Raw genomic sequence first — 16,095 nt, forward strand, 5'->3', positions numbered from 1 at the left:
TGCTGGGGGTGATCACAAAACCTGGGGTGAGCTCAGGGTGGCAGGGCTGTGACCCTGCCCTGCAGCGGGGACACATCACGGTGTGTGTCCCCCATCCTGCTGGGGAGGGGCCGAGTGGGAGCGGCTGGGGACAGCCAGCCAAGGCCACCCAGCACTGTGTGACAGGGGACGAGCTCCTGCTGCAGCTCCTTCCCTGACGGCTCCTTAACAGGTACCCAGCACATCCCTTTGAGGATGGAAAGCATTAAATCCCAACAAAGGCAGCTACTGTGTGATATTTCCCCAAAGAGGATTAACAGTTAATCACGCAGCTCTGAGTGCTTCTCCTTGGACTCACCCTCGAGCAGAGATTTGGGGGCAGCAGGACCCCGGCAGAGTTTCCAGACCCCTCATCGGTGGGTCAGCTCTGAGTGGGGGCATTGGGGGGTCACTGCCCCAAGGTGCCCCTCACACCCAGGGCATCCTCAGGGCCTCCCTGGGGCTGGGGGTGCAGCTCTTGGTCCTGGAGCCCAGCTGTGTTCCAGAGCCCAGAGCAGGACTGACCAGCCTGGAATATTCAATATTCCCTCAGTGACAGCCTCACACCCCCTGGCTGGGCTCAGCCACTCCAAGGTGTGTGTTACCTCTGTCCTGTACATCTCTGCAGGGTTCCCACTGCAGCCACACCTGCCAAAGGCTGTGACAGGTCACTGTCACCAGGTCCTGGTCACCTCCCATGCCCTGAGGTACCAGGGGAGGGGACATAAAGGGACAGAAAGGGACAGACACCTTCTGCACTGTCACCTCCCACAGAGCATCTCACCTCGAGCTGCTTAGCTTGGAGGGGTCACAGTCTCTGCACAGAGAATGTATTTAAATATGGGATTTATTTCATTTCCCTGGGCAGGATAATCACTTCTGGAGTAAAACATTGGAGTAATATAATTCTGTATGGTGAAAATCCTGAGCTTAGGGAGGAGGAGGGACGTGACAACCCTGGCAGAGGACTCAGCCACGAGTGCCCAGGCTGCTGTGACACCTCAGTGCCCCCAAATCACTGTGACAAGATGACCACATGCATTTCCCCCGAGCAAGACAGCCACTCATTAAAATAAATCACTCAAAACGCTTCATCAAGCAAATGTGGTTTAACACAGCTGCTTGTGACCACCCTGTAACCCCCTCAGTGTCTCCCCCAGCCCTGGAGCCACTGCAGCCACCCTGGGGACCAATGCCAAGAGCCACCAGCCCAGGGCAAGCAGGGGTTGTGGGACAGGGCACCAGGAGCTGCCCTGGGGCTCTGCACAAACACACCCATGGCCCCAGAGCTGGCCCTGTCCCTTGCAGGGCAGGACCATGCACACCCTGCAGGGAGCACGATGGAAACCTCCAAAAAGCAGAAAGTGCTTTATGCAGCCCCAGTGGGATCCCTGTGGGGGCTGGAAGGGCTGGGCACAGAAGGGGGGTGAGGAGGAGCCCCTCCCTGAGCTCCTGCAGGGCTCTGGCTGCAGGGTCAGTCAGCAGCACGGCTCTGGCTGCAGCCAGAGGCAGCAGGATGCTTCTGCAGCCCAAATGATGAACATGAATCAAGGTCCTGCAGCCTGGCCTGGGTGAAACCTCGTGAGCTGCTGCACGCTGACTGCTCCTTCCTTTTTAAATTTCACTTTATAGTGGAGCTCCTTTGAAACACACTGCCAAGGCTGCCTGGAGATTCTGCTCCTCATGGCTGCAGCCACAGCCCATTTACCCTCCCTGCATGGCAGGGCCTTGGGACTGGGTGGTCTGTCACCCTCCAGCCTTGGGACTGGGTGGTCTGTCCCCCTCCAGCCTTGGGGCTGGGTGGTCTGTCCCCCTCCAGCCACACCAGCCTGTGATTCCTGTGATCCAGGTCACAGTAATGATGCCAACCCAGCCTGCCTGAGCTCTTTAACTGAAATTCTTCCGTGTTGAGAGAAGGCAACAACTGAATTTAGCAGCAAACCTGCAGCAGAGATGGTCATGGCCTTGAATCCCTGTCCAAGGCCAGGCTGGACAGGGCTTGGAGCAATCTGGGACAGTGGGAGGTGTCCCTGCCCATGGCAGGGGTGGAACAAGGGGGACAATAAGGTCTCTTTGAACCCAAACCATCCTGGGGAGCTGTGATCAATGCTAGAAGTGTTCCCTCTGCTCCCAGTGCCAGAGGCTCCTGCTCTCCCCACGGCCAGAGCAGCCCCAGGACCAGGGAGATGCAGCAGGATGGAACAGTCAGTGCTGCCTGGAGACACAGGCTGGAGACACATCAGAAATACGGATTCAGCCTTCACAGAGAGAGCTGTAACTGTGTTGGACGTTTAGACAGATGCTCAGTGAGACTTTGCATGCAATGCCTGGGATGGAGCAGAGCTCAGGGGGCAGCTGGCAGTGCCACGAGGGCAGGATCCCACTCCAAAATCACAGCCCTTGGAGCTTTTCCACCCAAAAAAGGCTTTTCTTTATTTTATCCAACAGACCTGGCTACAGCCCCAGAGCCAACTCCCCAAACCCAGCACAGCCTGTCCAGGACAGATCCTCCTTCCCCAGGATTATCCCAAATCCCTGATTTCCAGACTCCCCCCAGCACTGCTGCAGCACAGCAGGACGATTGAATGTCCCAATAAAAGTTTCTTTGGGGTGCAGCTGAACCAGGAATGGCTCTGTCTGATAACACTGCTGGGTGCTGGGCAGGGAAATGAGCTGCAGAACAAAAGCTCTCCGCTCACCGAGCCCACAGCCATCGCATTTCCGCTGCTTTCACATCAAAAACTCCATTTGCATTTGTAATTGGGCTGGAGGAAAACTGATCAGAATCCCCATTCAATGGTTTTTAGTTAAAGGCAGCATTCCAGCAGGTTTGGAGCCAGGCTGGGGGCAGTGCACAGCTCGGGGTTCCTCTGGTGGCATTTGAGGTCTGTCACCTCCCTGGGACCCGGAATGGACTGAGCCTCCCTGCCAGGCTGGACATTTGGATCCTGGAATATCCCAGGTTGGACATTTGGATCCCTGGAGTGTCCCAGCCAGGCTGGACATTTGGATCCTGGAATGTCCCAGGCCAGGCTGGACATTTGGATTCCTGGCAGGTCCCAGGCCAGGATGGACATTTGGATCCTGGAATGTCCCAGGCCAGGCTGGACATTTGGATCCCTGGAATATCCCAGGCCAGGCTGGACATTTGGATCCTGGAATGTCCCAGGATGGACATTTGGATCCCTGGAATATCCCAGACCAGGCTGGACATTTGGATCCCTGGAATGTCCCAGACCAGGCTGGACATTTGGATCCCTGGAATGTCCCAGGCTAGGCTGGATATTTGGATCCTGGAATGTCCCAGGTTGGACATTTGGATCCCTGGCAGGTCCCAGGCCAGGCTGGACACTGGGGTTGGAGCAGCCTGGGACAGGGGGAGGTGTCCCCATGGCAGGGTGGCTCTGGGTGGGATTTGGGGTCCCTCCCAGCCCAAACCAGGCTGGGACTCTGTGCTGCTCTGAATTCCTGGACAAACTCCCATCCAATCCCAAATCCCCCGAGTGTCCAAGGCCAGCCCTGGCTGTGGGAGCACCCAGAGCATCCCCAGCCCCAGGAGCTCTGCACTCAAATCCACACCACATAAATAATCTCTGGATACTGCAGGAAAGGATCAATGCAGGGACCCAGCCTGGAGCTCTGTGTGTGACACCAGGAACTCATCAAGGCCCAATCCAATTAATTGGCTGCTTGTCCCCGTGGAGAGAACATCCCCCCACAGTGCCTGCAGCCCATTAGCTGCTGGATCCCTGCTCCAAAGCAGGTAATTTAATTTTTCCCTGCTATCTATTCCATTTCTTAGCTCACTGCAGGCCAGTGCCTCACATGAAGGGCTCCAGAAGTCACCATTGTATTAATGTATCGTGCTACACTGAGCACTTAATGGTCTTTAAGGTCCCTTCCAGCTCAAGCCACTCTGTGATTGTGTGATTAAATATGATTAAAACACTTAGAGCTGCGCTGCACAGAACAAGAGGGTTTGTGTTTTATTCCCCCTGGGAGCTCTGACACGGTATCCAGGCACTGAGCATCCATCCCAGGCTGGAGCAGCAGCAGCCTCAGGCACTCAGGGCTGCTGTGCCAGCTCGTGGCCAAGAAATCATTTTCCCTTCTGCCATACCCGTGTTCTACACCGTGCATACACAAAATGCAATTTTCCCCGTGTGCTTCGCATCACCTGGTGGATAAATATATTCCAAACAAAGCTCAGCCCAAGCTGTGTTCCTCCAGCCCAGCTCTGCTTGTTCAATAGTAGATTTTAGGCAATTATGAGCATTGCTGCGTTATCCACGTGTCAAATCTCACCCCAGCATTGCTTGTAACAGCTCAGAGCTCTAAATTAACGGGTGTGGAGGAATGCTGAGGGGCTGGGTTTGTGACAAACACACAGCTCCTGCTCTGGGACAGCTGGAACAATCATGGAGCAGTAACTTCTGATTCTTTGAGATTAACTGGCAGAGGGTCAGCACAAGGATGAGCTACAGCAGACTGTGCTGTTTGGGAAACTCTTTTCCAATGAATACCCTTCAGAAAACTCCCCCCTCTCCTGGCACCCCTCGGTTTTCACCTCCTCCTCCAGCTGGTGGAGGCACTTGGCCCCTCTGTGAGCAGCTCAGCGAAAGCCAAGTGTCTCCATCAGTCATTATCTTATATAAGGCACACTGCATAATAAGCACTATTAAAAATATCACCTTCCCAAACAGCATTTTTCAAAGAAGGAATTTAAAGTCTTCTCCTGAGAGTCTCTCTTTCAGCTGCAGCAGCATTTCTAATTATTAACGTGAGTGGCACAGGGTACAAATCCCATCAGCTGTACCCAGCACAAAACTGCTCCCAGCTCCCAGGCAGAACTCCTCACCAGCATCCCAAAGAATGAGGGATCTGCTGGGATTAATCACTGAGGGAATTAGCACATCACCCAGGACAGTGGTTTGTGAAATCCAGCAGATTACCAGAGAACCATCTTCAGCCCCATTAATTTTAATGGATCCTGTTCCCACTGCCAGGCTCCTCTTCGGGGGCGGGATTGGCAAATCCCGCTGTGTCAGCACTTCCTCTCCTTAGCAGCCCACACTGCTGCTGGAAAATCAGCATTTCAGGGCCTCTGGAATGTGCTTTCCACCTGAGCAGGTGCAGGCACAGCACTCTGCTGCCAGGGCCAGCGGTGACTCTTCAGCTCCCCAATTTTCCTTTGCTCCTTTTTTACTTCCAGAATTATCTGCTATGGCTTTGAACATTTTTTTTTAAATTTTTTTTTTTGGCCCACGAGGCAAGAGCATGATGTACCTCAGAGCAGCACAATGTCATGGAATGATTTGGGTGGGGAGGGACTTTAAATCCCACCCAGTGCCATGGCAGGGACACCTCCACTGTCCCAGGGAGCTCCCAGATTGTCCAGCCTGGCTTGAGACACTGCCAGGGACCCTGGGGCAATGTCATCTTAGTAAATCAAGTCTTCAGGTGACCTTCAGCCCCTTCCAAGCACTTCCAAGCCAAGGATTTCTGCATTTCCCAGGCCAGTGCTGGCCGGGCAAGTAGTCCCTGCTCTCTGGGCACATCCCAAACATTGAACAGCCACTTTTGCACTGGAACGGCGCCCATTTAATTAACAAAAAGATTTGCAAGAGGATCATTACTTACTGCCAAATGCATAACTGCTCATTAGGCCCTCAGGGGAAATGAATAATTACTCCTGCAATCTACAGATTGTGTCTTTTTCTGCAGTGAAAAACGTTCCATGTCCCCAGCTGGGGTGGGGACCTGGGGGCTGGGGGGATCTCTGACCCTGCAGGGCTGGGCCATGGAGAAGCTCCCCAGAGGCTCAGCCTGCCCCTCTGGACTCCCCAAGGATCTCTGTGTTCTCCACAAAAACCTCTGGAAACAGAGAGCCGTGCCCTTGGAGTGATGGAAACACCGTGCTGGCTTCTGGAGCCTTTCTGGGGCAGGGTGAGGCCAGCAGCCTGGAACACCCTGAAAAGGAGGGAGGAAAGGCTTATCAGGCACTCACAGAGCTGCACAGGGGGGTTCATGTGGAAAAGCTGCCTTTGATCCCCCCCAGCTGCCCAGAGCCCTCCCCAGGCCAGGAACAGAGGGGGCTCAGCTCAGCCTGGGAAAACACAGAGCAGAACGGGCACAGCTCAGCTCAGCGTCCTGGGTTAGACTGCAAAAAAAACCCGAGTTTGGTTCTAAGGTGGGTGCTGAGAACAGCCACACTGAGCCCCACTGAGCCCCACCTGAGCCTCACCTGAGCTGTGCTCAACTGAGCCAAAACTGAGCTGTGCCCACCTGAGCTGTGCTCAACTGAGCCAAACCTGAGCTGTGCTCAACTGAGCCAAACCTGAGCCGTGCCCACCTGAGCCACGCTCACCTGAGTCCCACCTGAGCTTCACCTGAGCCAAACCTGAGCTGTGCTCAACTGAGCTGTGCCCACCTGAGCTGTGCTCAACTGAGCCAAACCTGATCTGTGCCCACCTGAGCCTCACCTGAGCTGTTCTCAGCTGAGCTGTGCCCACTTGAGCCCCACCTGAGCTGTGCCCACCTGAGCTGTTCTCAACTGAGCCATGCCCACCTGAGCCCCACCTGAGCCATGCCCACCTGAGCCTCTCCTGAGCCCCACCTGAACTGTGCCCACCTGAACTGTGCCCACCTGAGCTGTGCCCACCTGAGCCCCATCTGAGCCGTGCCCACCTGAGCTGTGCCCACCTGAGCTCCACCTGAGCCGTCCATGCCCACCTGAGCCGTGCCCACCTGAGCTGAGCCCACCTGAGCCGTCCATGCCCACCTGAGCCGTCCATGCCCACCTGAGCTGTGCCCACCTGAGCCGTGCCCACCTGAGCCGTGCCCACCTGAGCCCCACCTGAGCCGTGCCCACCTGAGCCGTGCCAGCACAGCCAGGACACCAGGGCTGGTGAGTCACACTGGCCCTGCTCTCCCTGGCCCTGAGCCCTGCCAGAGCTGATTTATCATCCCTGGAGGAGGCAGCCTGGACACAAAGCAGCGAGCCAGGGGAGGAGGTTGTGCTCCCAACTCAGCCGTTTGTGTCGCTGCAGCATCCGGAGCGTCCCTCTCTCACAGCTCCCAAAGTCAGCACAAAGACTCTGATGGAGCCTCTTCTAACCAGGACCACGTGTGCTGTTCCATCCCAGCCTGCAGCAGCCAAATCTGTCTGTAAATACAGCCAGAAATATCCCAAAGCCTGCAGGCAGCCCAGGGGCAGGGTGTGCTGTGCAGGGGCAGGAGGAGGCTCAGCAGCATCCCCTGCCCAGGGAGCAGGGATGGGGCAGTGTGCATGATCCAATTCCCCCAAAGCCATCTTCCCCTGGCCCCTGGAACTTGCTATAACAGATAAGGTATCCTAGATACCAAGGTTGAGCCACATTCCTTAAGAATTTGGTCACTCTCCTAACACTTTGGAAGATAATTGGTTAGAAATTAGGATGTTTAATTGGTCAGTTCACCTTTAGAACTTCTCACTTAGATTGGATGCTGCTCTTTGGATAAACTTTTATTGGCTATAGTTGAATCCTCCCTGAACCTATAAATGTGACTGTCTGCCCTTTGTCTCTGAGAGATCCCTGCTTGACCACCCTTCCCATGAAATAAAAGTTCTTGTGGAACTCATCAAGTAAGGCCTCTGGTCTTTTTCTGCTGGCTAAATTTGAGCTTTTCTGAGAGATAGCTAAATGATATTAGCACTCTCTGGTCCTGGCAAATACCACCAGAGACCAAAAAAAGAAAAACCACAGGGCAGCACCTGCCAGCCAGACTTCCACAGCAGCAGGAGGTGTGGGGGAAGCAGCACAAGTGCAAATTCCTGCTGGGCAGTGGCCGGAGCAGCTGAGGGTCAGCTGGGATGGACTGTGGCAGTGGGGAGTGGGGAGGGCAAAATTTGATTGGTTTTCCCCAAAAAACCAAGCACCTGCAGCACAGGAAAATCCCACAGAAAGTGGGAATAGCCTGGAAGGAGCAGCACAGGGAATCATCATGGAATGGTTTGGGTTGAAGGGACCTTAAAGCTCATCCATGGGCAGGGAGAGGGCCCTACAAAAATAGCTCAGATCCCAGGGAGCTGAGATCATCAGGAAGGACAGACAGGGGGAAGTGTCCTGTCTCCAGTGCACCAGGTGGCTGCTGTGTAGTTTGAACAGAGTAAAAAAGACTAAAAACCTCTCAGGACGCCTGAACTGACTGCTAAAGAAAGGACACAGCTGGATGCAGCTCTGAGGATCAATCTGCACAGGAAGCAGGGAAAACATTAAGGCTGGAAGATCCATCCCAATAAATGTAATGCAGCAGCACTCAGGACGGAGCAGATGAGGACAGGATTACAGGGCAGGATTACAGGACCCCATCACGAGCCCTCCTGTGTTTTGCCATCTAAAGATTAGGTATTTTAAAGCTTCAATTCACAAAATGGGCCTCACTGAGGGAGCCTGGAATAGCAGCTATGGCAGAGGGGTCATTCCCAAATTCCCCTCTCTGGGGAAGCTCTGCAGGGGTGGGAGAGGGATGAAAAGGGGGCTCTGCTTGCTCAGGGTTAAATCCCCCTGGGTGTTCAACCCTTGGCTGGTACCTGATCACATCTTCAGCCTGCTGGAGCTCGGGGAGCTCCCCAGTTCCATCACAAGAGGCTGGGAAGGGTTTCCTGTGCTCAAACCTGCTGTACAAAGCGTCCTGTGCTCCCCCTGTCCCAGTTCCTGCCTTGTGGGAGACGGTGAGTGATTGGCTACAGGCTGTTCCTGATTTAATCACATCTGTAATCCCTGCCCATCATCTTTTCCCTAAGCCAAAATCCTGTTTAATCACCCTGCCCCGTGCAGGGACAATCCCATCCCTCAGCCCTGGCCTTGCCAGAGCCCAGGTTGCTGAGCCCATGTGAAATGGGGTGGCCAAAATTAGCCAAGGGTTTGGGTGCCAGCTCCTCATCAGGAAAGGGAGAAGGGAAAATGGGGAAGGAGAAAAGGAAAAGGAGTAAGGAAAGGGAACACCCTACAAAGGGCTGGCCAGTCTCTGCATGAAAGTTTCCCAATCCTGAATTCCCAGGTTTTAAGTTGGTGTTTAACCAACAAAAGCAATGGAAAGAGGGCAGGGCTCTCTGGGGATGCAGAACTCAGGGGCTCCCTGAGGATACCATGCCAGGGGAGGGGGGTTCACCAGGGATTTCTGTGCTGGGGCAGAATTCACCCTCCAGGAGCAGAACCTGAGCTGACCCAAACCACAGAAAACAGGAATGCAAACCCAGCCCAGCTGCAGCCCGGGTTAACCCAGCAGTGCCCCAGGGCTCTGTGACCTCCATAAAAACTTTCCAGCCCAGCCTTTGGCAGCAGCAGGAGCTGCCTGGGTGCTCTTGCAGACACAGCTCCCCAGATAAGATTTCCCTCCCAGGCCCTGTGAGTGCAGCTGCCCGAGCTCCCAGACCCTGCTGGATCAGCCAGGAGCACAACACTGGGAGGTTTCACAGCCAGAGCCTCAGCCCAGCCAAGGGAAGGAGCTGGGAGTGAACAAGGCACCAAATTTGCTTTTAAATGGTGTTTTATCTGGGAGAAATTCTGTTGTGATCAGGAAGGAGCCGAGCTCAGGCACTGCTGCACTTTGGGGTCTTCTCTAAGAGCTGAACTGTGCTGGAGCAATGAGAGGGAAAAGAGCTGGTCAGCCTGTGGATGAGCCAGATTACAGGTGTTCACTAAGTGTTTCTTGCTCACCATTCATTACTTCCCACATGTCATTGAATAAATCTTAATAAAAAAAGGAGTTTCTACTGAGCTGGCTTTACACTGGACCCGTGCAGAGCTGAAGAAACGTCCAGGATGCAGAAGAAGAAAGAGAGAATGTCCAAGCTGACAGTCAGATAGAAGAGTCCCTGCACTGCTGGAGGAGAAAACACCCTCTGGAAGCACAGTGGGAGTGCTGGAGCATCCCTGCCCTCAGCAGAGCCCTGTGCCCAGCCCCTCTCCCACATCAGGAATCTCTGGGTTCCTGGGAAATGCAGTGAGCCAAGGCTGCTTCTGTCAGCTGTGAAAAATGCACACACTTAGAATGGAGCTGAGGCTCCAATCCATCAGCTTCAACAGAATTTAAGCACTTGCTTTATTTCCCCATGAGTGATGGCTCAGCTCAGGGAGGGACAGTCCCCTTCCCAAGCCAAGAGGGGCTGAAGGTGAGTGCAGGGGGCTCCTGCAGCCCTGGGCAGCCCCAGCTGCCCCCACACCAGCCCCACAATCTCTCATTAATTAGGTTTTTCTGTGGCCTAAACTCTCCTCTCCATCGGGGTGGGGTATCCAACCTACAGAAATTTTCTCCCCAAGCTCTTTGCAGGGTTCTGCCCTGGGCTGGGCAGGTTTTGGTGCAGCAGAACCCAGAGATGAGCAGTGCTGTGCAATTTTGGGTGATGCCTTTTGGGCTCAGTCCCAGCCCAGGATGTGTCTGCAGGACAGTGTGAGGACACTTCAGCCAGGGGATCACAGCCCCAGACCTGTGCCCCTCAGGAGGGAACGAGTTTTGATTTGTGTCTGCATTAGAGACAGGCAGAATTAGAGAGAAACAAGATAAATGGGATTTGCCTGTCCTGAAAAGGACACCAGCCTTTTCAAACACAACTGCAGCTGGGATTAGGATCATCAGCAGGAAAAAAGGAATTTCTCATTAAAAGGGGGGAGTTTGCAGGTCAGAATCCCCAGGGAATGAGAGGACAGCAGAGCTCCTGCCAGCCCGGGGGTTCCTCCTGCCACAAGCTCGGCTGAGCTGGGACATCTCCCATTCCATCCCTCAGCAGTGAGAGCTCAGCTCCCTTTCTCTGTCCCCAGCTCGCCCCAAGGGTGCCCAGCAGCACCGAGCCCTTTGCCGTTTCTCTGGTCCTGACTCCAGAGCTGCTCACCCACAGCCCCACCGTCCCTGCTCATTGTCACCGAATTTCCCCACCCAACAGCTGGGACACGACTGTGCTGAATCCATAAAAACACCACTCATGGTGACTTATTCCAATTTTAAACTCAGACTAGCCACGGGCAAAGAAACCTCTTGGGAAGGCAAATGTTTCAAAGAAAATTTGCTTTTCTTAGAAGCAGAGAGAACTTGTAGACTTTCCATGCGGGATGTCATCCTTTTAAAGGGAGCCTCTTTGGAGGCAAAGTGCAGTGACAATGGCTGGGCTGAGCACTCCAATGTCCCTTCAGCCAGCAGCCCCTGTCCCCAGGCTGTCCCCAGGCTGTCCCCAGGCTGTCCCCAGGCTGTCCCCAGGCTGTCCCAGCTCCCAGCACGGGTGTCACCCTTTCCCTTGCACACCCTTTCTAACCCCAAAACCACGCATTTCCCAGCCTGAGCCCAGTCAGGATTTTGGGCTCTCAGCCCATTTGCTGCATGAGGAGAGTGAGACTCTCAGGGTTCAGGATCTGAGCTGGAAAATTCAGTGATTTTCCCCATCCTGGGAGTGTCCAAGGCCAGGCTGGCAGAGCTTGGAGCAGCCTGGGATAGTGGAAGGTGTCCCTGCCTGTGGCAGGGGGTGGTTTGAGATGGATTTTTACCCTCCCAACCCAAACCATTCCATGGTTCTGTGATTATCAGATAGAGAAAGATCCAATTCAGAGCTTTAAGACATCCAGCTTCTCTCCAAGTCATCCTAATTCCCACAGAAAAAAATCAAGAACTCACCAAGGCAGCCAAGCTGCTGCCAGCCCCCCTAAAGGAGTGTCCAGGTCCCTCCCTGAGCCCAGCTCTCCCAGGTGCCAACCTGAGTGACAGCCTGGGTACCAGCCCAGGTGACAGCTGAGGTGATAGCTGAGGTGACAGCTGAGGTGACAGCCCAGGAACTGGCCCGGGTGACAGCTGATGACAGCTGAGGTGACAGCCCAGGTGCCAGCTGAGGTGACAGCCCAGGTGCCAGCCCAGGTGACAGCTGAGGTGATAGCTGAGGTGCCAGCCCAGGTTCAGCCCAGGTACCAGCCCAGGTGACATCCCAGGTACCAGCCCAGGTGCCAGCCCAGGTGACAGCTGAGGTGCCAGCCCAGGTACCAGCCCAGCTCTCCCAGGTGCCAGCCCAGGTGACAGCTCAGGTGCCAGCCTGGGTGACAGCTGAGGTGCCAGCCCAGGTACCAGCCCAGGTTCAGCCCAGGTACCAGCCCAGGTGCCAGCCCAGCTCTCCCAGGTGCCAGCCCAGGTGACAGCTGAGGTGACAGCCCAGGTACCAGCCCAGCTCTCCCAGGTGCCAGCCCAGGTGACAGCTGAGGTGCCAGCCCAGGTGCCAGCCCAGGTGCCAGCCCAGGAACCAGCCCAGGTACCAGCCCAGGTGCCAGCCCAGCTCTCCCAGGTGCCAGCCCAGGTGACAGCTGAGGTGCCAGCCCAGGTGCCAGCCCAGGTGCCAGCCCAGGTTCAGCCCAGCTCTCCCAGGTTCAGCCCAGCTCTCCCAGGTTCAGCCCAGCTGATACCCCCGTACCTGTAGCTCATGGTGCTGTCGTGCAGGCACAGCCCGTGCAGCTGCAGGAACCTCTCCAGCTGTTTCCTCTCGGCGCTGGGGCTGCGGGCCCCGGGCCAGCCGGCGGCAGCGCTGCGAGCCCGCGGGGTCTCTCCTGCGCGGCGCCCGCGGGGCTTGGGCGGGGGGATGTCAGCGCAGGCTGCCTTGTACAGGTGCATGGTGCTGTGCTGGGCACTCAGCAGCTCTGAGCAGGAGCAGAGCCTGGAGCCATCCCCGTGAGGATCCTGGAGATGGGGAGGCTCTCTCTGCCTTTTTTTGGTTTTTCTCGGTTTTTCTCCCAGGCTTTCTTTGTGTTGTTACAACCAGCCCCTTCTGGTTGATGCCCAGGATGGATTTTGGCCAAGATCAGCGATCCTGTTCGTCTGCTGGGACCTCTCCTGGCCCAGCACACCAGGAGTGCTGGTGGGAATGGAGCACTGACCCCATTGCTCTGGTCTTATTTTAGATAATGAGAAATATTTGCTTGGGACTCAATCCAAGGCCAATAAACACAAACCAAATACTCTCCCAGGGTGTATTTCAGGCCCTGGGCTGGCCACATGAGCTCTGCAGGCATCTCCTCTGCAGCCCACTGGAACATCTTGTTTTGTCACAAGCTCTCCCAGCTGGGTTCCCTGGTCTGGGAACTTCCCCAGCATCTGCAGCCCCCTGGGCTGGGACAATTAACAGGAATTAAATTGTGATCTTAACAATGATTTCACACTGCTGAACAGCACACAAAAGGGTCTGGTTCAGACTCACAGAATGGTTTGGGCTGGAAGGGACCTTAAAGCTCATTTATTCCAAACTCCCCTGCCATGGCAGGGACACCTTCCACTGTCCCAGGCTGCCCCAAGCCCTGTCCAACCTGAACAATCCCAGGATGGTTTTTATGGTTTTCATCCCTGTGACCTTTTCTGGCCACAGCAACCAGTCCTGCCAAGCTCTGCTTCATGCCACTGAGGCAGATGTGTGACACTCTTGTACTCTAAAAACTCACCCATTTCAGCCCCAAATACATCAGAAAAATAAGTTAAATAATCAAGTGATGGATGTATCATGAACTCAACTAATCCTTAAATCTTTCAAAGCAGATAAAGAAAGACTGATCCCACACCTAGAATATATTTGAAAAGCTCATAATTCAATGTCACAGAGGGGAGTTTGGCAGGCACAGTGGGATTACCCCATTCTTGTTGGGTGAGTGTCACCTCAGGCCATGGGTGGCCCTGGGTGTCCTCAGGAGGGTCCTGCCCTGTTTGGGGTCCTGTTGTCACAGCGCTGATCCCATGGGGGGTGCAGGGGGGATTTCAACTTGGCAGCCCTGGGGAGGGCAGCGTGTTCTAAGGATGTCCCTGCCCTGTCCCAGGTCTGTCCCTGCTGTGTCCCAGAGCTGTCCTTGCTGTGTCCCAGGAATGTCCCTGCCCTGTCCCAGGAATGTCCCTGACCTGTCCCAGGGATGTCCCTGCTGTGTCCCAGAGCTGTCCCTGCCCTGTCCCAGAGCTGTCCCTGCTGTGTCCCAGAGCTGTCCCTGCCCTGTCCCAGAGCTGTCCCTGCCCTGTCCCAGGGATGTCCCTGCTGTGTCCCAGAGCTGTCCCTGCCCTGTCCCAGAGCTGTCCCTGCCCTGTCCCAGGGATGTCCCTGCTGTGTCCCAGAGCTGTCCCTGCCCTGTCCCAGAGCTGTCCCTGCCCTGTCCCAGGGATGTCCCTGCTGTGTCCCAGAGCTGTCCCTGCTGTTTCCCAGGGCTGTCCCTGCTGTGTCCCAGAGCTGTCCCTGCCCTGTCCCAGGTCTGTCCCTGCCCTGTCCCAGGGATGTCCCTGCCCTGTCCCAGAGCTGTCCCTGTTCTCTCCCGAGGCTGTTCCTCCTGGGCCCGTGTTTCCTCCCCACAGTGTAACTCCAGGGCTGTACCTGTGATCTCTGCTGCAGCTGCCTTTGGTTTCACCTCCTGCCAGCCCCAGCTCATCCATAACACAGGGTGAACCAGCACTAAGAAATATTTCTGCAAGCTCCTCAGAGTTTTTTGGACACGAGGGTTTTGCTGGTTTGGAGGATCAGGGTTTGTGTGGATCAGCATCTTTAGAAACTTTAGTTCTCCCAGAAGTTATTCCCCAGCAGTTTGAATTTATGGGTGCCAGCCTCAGGCTGGTGGGCACCAGACCCAGATTCTGCCCCTCCTAATTTTTATTGTTGTGACATTCTAATTCATTTCTTATCCAAGCACATCTGCAAGAGCTCGGTTTGTGCCGGGCACTGCAGCATCCCCATCCTGCCGGGATCAGGGAACATTTCAGCCCATTCCCAGCCGGAATCCCGGCTCCAACAGAAGTGAGGGGAAGGAAAACCAGAAGGGAGGAGAAGGAAAAAGCCCCAAGGAAGGTGAAGGAAATCCCGAAGGGAGGTGAAGGAAAAGCTGAAGTGAGGAGAAGCAAAACCCGCGAAGGGAGGTGAAGGAAAACCAGAAGGGAGGAGAAGGAAAATGTGAAGTGAGGTGAAGGAAAGCCCCCAAGGAAGCGAAGCAGAGCCCCAAAGGAGATGGAGGACCCCTCCCCTCCTCTCCTCATCCCTCCCCTCCCCTCCTCTCCTCTCCTCTCCCCGGGCCGGACCCGCAGCACCGCGGGCAGTTCCTGCTGAGGCTCCCGTTTCAGTGCGGGTCTGACCCCGAACAGGAGATTAGAGACTCGCACGTCTAATTTCCACTAATACCGAGATCTCCTTATATTTTTTTAAAGGAGCAAGATCAGATTCTGGAGGCTGCGACATTTAAGCCCGATGGGATAAGAGATGCAGCGGCCGCAGGTTTCCCTGCCGGGGGCTCCTCCCCAGGCTGCTGCCAGCAGGGAGGGGGGACAGGGACCCTGCTGCCACCCACACGGCCCCTGCTGCCACCCACACGGCCCCTGCTCCACGGCACCAATCCCCAGCTCCATTCAAAGGGGCCAAATCAGAAACAAGGCTCAACAAGCACGGGCAGCTTGTGCTGGAGAAGTTACGGGAACCAAGAGCCAAGTTTGCAGGACATTGAGCTCTGGAAAGCACGAACGACCAGACAAATCACTTATAAAGCCAAGGACCTTTGTACTATTCCTATTACTTTGTACATTACTACCGCTATGATTATTATTGTTGCTGCTATGATGATGATGATGATGATGATGATGATTGTTATTATTGTTATTATTATGAGGATTATGTGGGTGCTGGCGGCCAGGACACGTACCTGTGGGGCATGCCGGTGGTGTAGGCGATGGTGTACTCGTGGGACAGCTCGCACAGCCGCAGGTACCAGTTCATCTCCAGCTCCCGCAGCAGCGCCAGGCGCCGCGCCCGCTGCTGGGGCTGCCCGGCCCGAGCCCGGCCCTCCTTGCTGCTCTCGGCCGAGCTCTTCAGGGCTCGCTCCCTGCTGCCCAGGGACAGCACCGACTGCTTCCTCAGCTTCAGGCTCTCATCGGCGCCCTTTCCCCCCACGGTGCCCGTGCGTGCCGCCAGCATCGCGGCTCCTGCCCGGCTGCCGGAGCGCTCAAATCATTGGAAGTGATTGCAGCGCGCTCCTTCTCCCTCTATAACCTCACGCCGGCCACAAAGCTGTAATTAGAGACGTGTCTGCGGGGCTTAACCAGAAAGAAGAGCTGCGA

At 55.4% G+C, this 16,095-nt stretch overlaps 1 protein-coding gene across 1 annotated transcript in view; it reads right to left on the minus strand.

The window, feature by feature from the left end:
• Nucleotides 1-16,095, minus strand: part of KCNAB1 (potassium voltage-gated channel subfamily A regulatory beta subunit 1) — a 64,951-nt gene extending 48,856 nt beyond the window's left edge. Inside the window, exon 1 of the mRNA XM_033069117.2 lies at nucleotides 15,681-16,095. Coding sequence (XP_032925008.1) covers nucleotides 15,681-15,952 — 272 coding nt within the window. The 5' untranslated portion in view covers nucleotides 15,953-16,095. The remainder of the gene's footprint in view (nucleotides 1-15,680) is intronic.

The sequence above is a fragment of the Catharus ustulatus genome, chromosome 10 (assembly GCF_009819885.2).
Source record: "Catharus ustulatus isolate bCatUst1 chromosome 10, bCatUst1.pri.v2, whole genome shotgun sequence".
In the NCBI taxonomy this organism is placed as follows: Eukaryota; Metazoa; Chordata; class Aves; order Passeriformes; family Turdidae; genus Catharus; species Catharus ustulatus.